General features: G+C 47.0%; 1 protein-coding gene across 1 annotated transcript in view; it reads left to right on the top strand.

Annotated features, from left to right (window-relative positions):
* The first annotated feature begins 5,162 nt into the window (after positions 1 to 5,162).
* The window catches only part of LOC129382878 (uncharacterized), a 10,659-nt gene continuing 8,126 nt past the window's right edge, over positions 5,163 to 7,695 (top strand). The window contains exon 1 of the mRNA XM_055067110.2: positions 5,163 to 5,582. Within this exon, the coding sequence (XP_054923085.2) occupies positions 5,310 to 5,582 (273 nt within the window). The 5' untranslated portion in view covers positions 5,163 to 5,309. The remainder of the gene's footprint in view (positions 5,583 to 7,695) is intronic.

The following is a 7,695-nucleotide window of genomic DNA, read 5'->3' as shown; positions in this document are numbered from 1 at the left end:
CTAGGAGTACTAATGGTAGGGCACAGCCGGAACGTGAGTCAAATCCCCGAATATTGGCATTAGAATCAGAAAATCGGAAATTAGGGCAAGAGGTGTCTGAGCTCAACACCCCGTAGTCAGATGGAGACAACGGCTCCAAAACCCTTGGCCGGCAAACCTAAACGTAAACCCCCCACCCCGTTCCCATTAGCGAAACAGAGGAGGAAGATTTAGAAACCTCTGAGGCAGAGGAGATGGGAGAGAGTGAGGCATCCCCCAAACACAAGGTTAGCCGCAAGGTTAGCCACAATAGACAGGACTCTGGCGAAAATCATGGAGCTCATCACTAATCTAGATGCTCGAGTGGGTCAACTAGAAAGGCCCAAAGTTAAGGCAAAGGCAAGCGCAGCGGCTGCATCGGCAGTCCACGGAGGCACAAACGGTAGCCCGAGCGCGGACTCTAGGGGTTCGGGTAGTCAACCAGTGGTATCATAATGGCTTCAAACGACAACAATAACATTAAAATATGGCAGTGGAATTGTGCGAGTTTCCGAAGGCGCAAGGCTCCCCTGCAGCAGCTCATTAGATCGGCCAAAGTTAAGCCGCACGTTATTCTCTTACAGGGAACACTAGCTAAGGAGGATATCTCTCTACCGGGTTACAACTCCGAAACCTTGACCATTCCAGGGGGTCGGGGAATAGCGACTTTGGTTCGAAAGGGTACCTCCTATGAAACTCACGAGCTTCCCAAGTACAAGGTTGGTCTAGAAGCACAAATGATCGAACTCATCCTGAAGAACAAAAAAGCAGCTAACGTGTATATAGCTAACGTTTATAGCTCTCCGCAAGATAGGAAAAGGGATTTTAAGACCCTCTTGGGCCGCATTTCCAGTAAGGCAGATACAGCCCCACTCGTAGTGGCTGGGGACTTCAACGCTCCCAACAAAGAATGGGGCTATGGTCATCAGAGCGTCAAGGGTACTAATTTAGCAACCACGGCAAGTGAACTAAAATTTGCTCTTATTACAGATGCTAACTTCCCCACGAGAACTGGTACCTCCACTACCAGAGATACAACCCCCGATCTTACATTCCTTCGGGGAATTGAAGGCTCATGGGACAATCTGCAGGAGAATTTAGGAAGTGATCACTACATAATTGAAGTCATCTTACAGACGCAACCACCACCACTAAGGAAATATGAATACGTGGACTGGGATCTCTTCCGTAAGCTGCGTAAGGAAACCAGCATAGATGACGAATCTTATGAGGAGCTTTTATATCAACTAAAGGCAACGGTTAAGAAAGCTACTAAAGAAGTCTCAACAGAAATCGAAGTCCTAAAAATGGACTCCAAGCTAGCTCACATGCTGGAAGCGAAAAATGCCCTTCTAACCAGATGGAAAAGTCACAGACTCAATAGAAGACTTAGAGCCAAGGTCGCCCAAGTTAATCGTGATATCGAAACATACGCGGCTCAACTTTCACGTCAACAATGGGACGAAACTTGCTTAGAAACAGACGGCAGATTGCGCAGAGGAGGCAAATGGAACCTATTGAAGAGCCTACTTAATGACAAGCTCTCCAGAGGTACTACAAACCTCGCCATAAACAGGCTCGTCAATAAACAGATAACTATAGGGCGGACAGCAACAGAGGTCGCAAACGACCTCGCATACATGTACCTGCCACTTAAAAATGAATACGAAAACGAAGAAGAAATAAGCGAACCTTACTCCGGAATATCGCAACCGGACTTGGACAGTGACTTCACTGCAGCTGAGATAAGGCATGTACTTTTTAATTTAAATGGGAGATCTGCTTCGGGTCCGGATGGCATCACAAATAAACTTTTGCGAAACCTGGACGATGATGCCATAGACCTAATCACGGTCAAAATTAATAGTCACTGGAGATCCGGCACTGTTCCACCGGAATGGAGGGAGGCCAAGGTGACGTTTATACCGAAACCCGGCAAACCACTAACAATGGACAACCTCAGGCCCATAGCACTTACATCCTGTATTGGCAAAATAGCCGAACATGCTATTCATAATAGGATAATAGAACACATAGAAAACCAGGAGCTTTTCAGACACAATCTCATAGGCTTTCGGAAGGCATTATCCACACAGGACGCCATGCTAATGATCAAACGGGCTATTATTGACGACCCTAGCAGGGACGTAAAGGGCCTCCTGGGTCTGGATCTTAACAAAGCATTTGATACGGTTGCACATAAACATATCCTACATGAAATCTCAACCTTGAACCTAGGAAGCAATTTTTACAATTATGTGAGGTCCTTTCTAGCTAATCGGACAGCTCGGGTCAAACTCGGGATAGTTACAGGCGGTCCATACAATTTAGGCAACAACGGCACACCACAAGGTTCAGTATTGTCCCCACTCCTCTTTAACATTGCCATGCACAGGCTCTCGGAGGAATTGTCCAAAATCCCGAGCTTGGGGCACGTCATATACGTTGACGATATCACAGTGTGGGTCCCAAGGGGGTCACTCGCAGCACTAGAGCAGACACTACAGGCAGCGGTAGACACCACAGAATCCTTCCTTAAGGGCACCGGACTCAGGCTATTACCTAGTAAATCTGAGCTGCTGCTCTTCAGACAGGGGCGACAAGGTGTTAGAAACCTTGTGCCTTTAGGAACTCTGCCAATAAAAATCACAGACAACACAGGACGGGTCATACCCAGAGTAGAGCAAATAAAAATTCTGGGTCTTCTCATTGACGCAAGGAGCTGTAACGCTACGGCCCTAAACCGTCTCACAGGTCAGGCCAACAGTACTTTAAAGCTCCTGGGCAGGGTCTCAAACCGAAATGCAGGCCTCAAGGAGGACAATCTCATCAGAGCATATCATGCATTTTTCGTCAGTCATGTGACGTACACTGCATCATACCTGAACTGGGGGAAGGGAGAGAAGGCTAAGCTAAACGCACTTATACGCTCCGGACTCAAAAGGGCTCTGGGACTCCCGCACGGAACGAGCACCGAACTCCTCAACAAGTTAGGACTTCATAACACTATAGGTGAGCTCATTGAGGCACATTCGATGTCACAAATTGCAAGACTCTCCAACACTAAGCCAGGGTGTAAAATTCTAGATGAAGTCGGAATACTGGCTCGAGGAGGAAACGTCTCTAAGTTCAAAATACCCAAGGAGGTGGAGACACAATTAGTTGTAGACCCCATACCTAGAAATATTCATCCTGTGTAGAACAAGGGCAGAAGGGACGCCAGGGCCAAATGCATTCTGGGTAAACTGCACCAACAACACAGCTCAGCTCTTTTTGTCGATGCAACTAGTTATGGATCGGGCAACCGCTACGCTATTGCCGTGGTCGATGAGAGCGGTAAATTAATAAACGCGGCGTCACTAAGAACGACCTCCATTCATGCCGCCGAAGAAGCAAGCATAGCACTTGCAATTACAATGAGGAGAGGCTCCACGATTTTCTCTTATTCCCGTACAGCTATTAGGAATTACTCAGCCGGCTTCATCTCAGTGGAAGCACACAAGTTACTTATACACAGTATTAATACTCATAATTACGACTAACTGGATAGCTCACACCTAGTCTGGTTTCCGGCTCATCAGGGCCACTCGGTCAGCCCCAGTGGCTGCAATCCTAACGAGCAAGCTCACTCTGCTGTGCGAGATCTCACATGCCGCGCATCAGATCAGGAACTGCTCCAGGATGACTGCGGCTCCTACAAAGACCCACTTACTACTTTTCACGAGATCACCTCACACTATAGGGAAGGCAGGAGGTTTTTTCCTCCCCCCCATCAGAAGCTCAACCGAGCCCAGGCAGTCACATTAAGAATGATTCAAACTAAATCTTATCCCACAACTTTTGTGCATAACAAAATTGACCGGGATTTTCCCGCGGAATGTAAAAGTTGTGGACGCACTCCGTGTCTATTTGATCACATGTTCTGGCTGTGCCCCAACCAAAGGGCTTCGGATCTCAACAGTGAGGAGGACTGGAGTCGGCGCATATCCAGCGAAGTCCTCCAAGATCAACTCCTGGCCGTCCGGAGAGCTCACGACATCGGGAAAGCCTTTGGCCTACCGGTGGCTACGTGGGCGGAACCACCGACATAGCCTGGGGGCTTGTGCCCTCGGACCCTAGTTTCTCTGGACTAAAATAAAGTTCTTGCCATGCCATGCCATGGGAACGAACAAAAAAACACGCAATAAGAGATTTGCCAACAAGTAAAAATTATGCGTGATTGGGAATAGAAACTAACTCACTCTATCAATTACGTTAAGGATTCCTTGATAAAGGACTGCTATAGTAAAGAACTAAGACTTTAAAGCAATCCATGTAAAGAAAACATCGAATAGAAATGGCGAAATCCTAAATCAAAGAAACTACCACAGTAGCCATTTTGTTTCACACAGGAAGTAATGCCTCAACAAGCATTCCTATCCGTAATTCCCGATGCTCAGAGTGCAATAGACAATAGTAAAACAAAGACACCATAAAATAGAATCATCCGGTGCCACACGGCTCCTGGCGAATCCCATATATTTGGTAGGCCCCACAGCCTATAGGGGCTTCATCATTATGATGGCATATATGGAGTGAACTGCCTTTTAGATCGTGAAAAAGAGGAAGCACTACTGTTCTTTTTCACTTTAATTACATTTGTCCTCTTGAAATGAGAATTCTCTGAAGCTACCTCCTGACGCCCGATACGTAGCCTAGCTCCCTTAGTAGGCATGCGCCATAATATAGGACAATCATCATCATCATCATCTCTGACTTGAAGCATCGGTGTTGAGATCTTGGTTAGGGCAGAAATCTGGGAAACTTTGCGAAACTATATACGCGACACAAAAGGATTACCCAAATGATAGTTCTCGTTTAGAGGATTCGCTTATTTGTCTTTTATTGAAATAAAAAATTGATATGGCAAAAGACAAATCATAATAATAGAGTCAGGGTATTCAAAATTTACGTTATTGCTCACATCAACCATTTTCTTTACTCGTATGATAACTAATGTTCTATTTACATTTATCTGTTTATGCAATGCCGACTATCCTATTATACACTGCGTAATTTGATTTATTATCAGTTTCTTTCATACCTTCGTTGACATCTCTTTTTGTTTCGCTCATGGATTGCAGCTCACGGATTCCTGAAATCAGCAAGCCGCCCACCTGAAAGCGAAGAGAGAAAGTCTGTGTCTCTCTCTGGTTCACTAACAAACATTTATTTATTTCGCTCTCTCTCTCTCTTCGCTTATTAAATTACCACCCGATTCATGGCATAACCCCTACAGCAAATTTTTGTCAATGCACAAGGAATCATCATCATTAACATCAAGAAGAACAGCAGACTTCGCCATGAAATCCGAGGACGGCGAGACCCAAGTACTCAGCCCATGGTCTTCCTCGCCACGGGGACCCGCGGCGGCTCCGTCTGCCACGACTTCGGCGTCGCAGTCTACGTGGCGTCGCTGGGTGCGGCTGCTCGCCTCGTTTCGGCCGCGCACCCACGAGCCCACCACTACGACGGTCACCATGCCGGCCACGGTGGCCGCCATCATGGACAACTCGTCCATACAGGTGCGCCCTTTATTCTTAGCAGCGGGTCTCATACCCCTTACACACGGGCAAAACTAAAGTCCTTTCCAGTAAACCCCTTTTGCTACTCTGTAGGATCCTTTGCAGAAAGGAGTTGCGCCGATGACACACGGCACCGCATTGAACTTCTTTAGGTAGTTCTTCAGATGAACGCCGCAAGAAAAATAGCGCTGGCTGTTAAAGCCACAAGAGAGAAAACATTCCTAAAAAGCTGCGTATTTAATTACACTTAGCTACTGTAGAACCTAAAAATATACTGTTTTCATTGTTGATAGCTAATAATGCTTATAGTCCTTTATTTTATTCGCGTTTTTGCGTTGTTAGCAGCCATTTAACTTGGTCCAGCAACTATGTGCAGCCGGCGTTTTGCTGTGCGTCACGGCTACAGTGGCTAGAATTCTGTATCACGGCTGTGCGTGCTGTTTATTCTGGTGATGAACACGTTTCTGTCGTCCTTTTTCACGTCTTTGTCGTCCCTTCCTTTGTGTGCGCAGGCGTAACGCGTTTTATTCAATATGTTATTCCAACAACTGTGGTTTCTTCTGGGTATTTCCTGCGGGCGATGATTGTGCAGTCTCCATCTCGCGACGCGAACACACCACATGCGCGCAGCAAACGACGACGACACTGCCGGAATTCAACATGGCGGCACTAGCGACGTTATGCGAGCGTTTGAGAGTATAGCTAGAGGAAACCTTCACTGTTCGACAAATTGTATCACCCCTAACAATTAAAACATTTTCGCAAGGTAAAAAAAAAAATACCTATGGGCACCGTAGTTGTGTGGGAGGTTTCCTTCTATTGACGAGTTGTGCACGCTGTGTACGAGAGTAACTCCTTTTCCGCTCGAAAAGTAGTTGCGCGATCTCCTTTCCCGAAAAGGCACTTTGCCGTAAAGGAGATCCTCCTTTGTCGTGTGTCACTGCACTTGAACGCCTTTCCGGTAGATGTCCCCTTACCTAAAGGACTTTAGAGTGCCCGTGTGACAGGGGTCTCACCAGGGCCTGGATGCACTAAACGCCCGTTTCCGCGAAAACAGAAAACTAAATATCCACCTAAGAGCACAGAGCGGAAAGCTCAAAACAGAATCTTTCCTTCCTCTGCATCTTTGATTCATGCGTAGCTTCTTGCTCAATCCACACACGTAGACAAGAATTTTACTTTCTTCCATCTGTAATGAAGTTTACTTACACAAGCGGTAATAAATCTAACAGCGGCCTAGCAGCAGCGAACAGCACGAGGCCTGTCCTAATCACCGCACGGGTCGTCGTCATCGTCTCTGCGATGCAAGTGGAACCCCGAAGCGCGTCTGCTTCATTACATTGGCGCCGGGTCGAAAACGGAGCCATCCTGGCGACTCAGAGAGCAGACAAGGTGAGGGGCTCGTAATATGGCTTTAGGCGGTTAACATTCACTGTCTCGCGACCCCGACAACGAAGTTCCGGCGATAGGGTGACTGGCTCAACGATATAGTTCACAGGTAAGGTGGCCTCGATGGTACGGTACGGACCGTGGTACCGTGCAAGTAGTTTAGAAGAAAGGCTAGGGGTGTGATGTGGTATCCAAAGTCAAACAATCGGACCGGCAGGAAAGCTGGGTGTCACCTAATGACTGTCACATCGTGTTTTCTGATGCCCTGTATCTTAGCTAGTTTGCGAGTAAGCCAGCTGGCGTGGATCTTCAGCCAATTGGGCAACATCTGGAATTGTAGCGCACTTAGACGCGTTAGCTCGGCAGAATATGGTGCGTTGATAAAGGCGTATTTCGGGACACAGCGACGAAAATAAGAACAGGTCTATGAAACTTCGCGGGACGTTGATAAGTGTGGGCTTTAGAAAATCGGCGACTGCGCTAAGCTTGTCGGGATCGGGAAGGATGCCGCCTTTCGAGACAACGTGAACCAAGAGAGTTAATTTTCGGGCAACGAAATGGCACTTCTTTAGGTTGAGCTGTAGGCCAGCTGAAGTGAGAGATGTTACGATGTCATGCCGATGGACGAGATGTGTCGCAAATTCATTGAGAAAACAACTATGCCATCCAAGTAATATAAACAAGTGTTCCACTTGTGGTCGCGAAGGGTGGTATCAGTCATGCG

The sequence above is a fragment of the Dermacentor andersoni genome, chromosome 3 (assembly GCF_023375885.2).
Source record: "Dermacentor andersoni chromosome 3, qqDerAnde1_hic_scaffold, whole genome shotgun sequence".
NCBI lineage: Eukaryota > Metazoa > Arthropoda > Arachnida > Ixodida > Ixodidae > Dermacentor > Dermacentor andersoni.
Note: the sequence above shows the minus strand (reverse complement) of the source record. Positions and strands in the feature narration are given on the sequence as shown.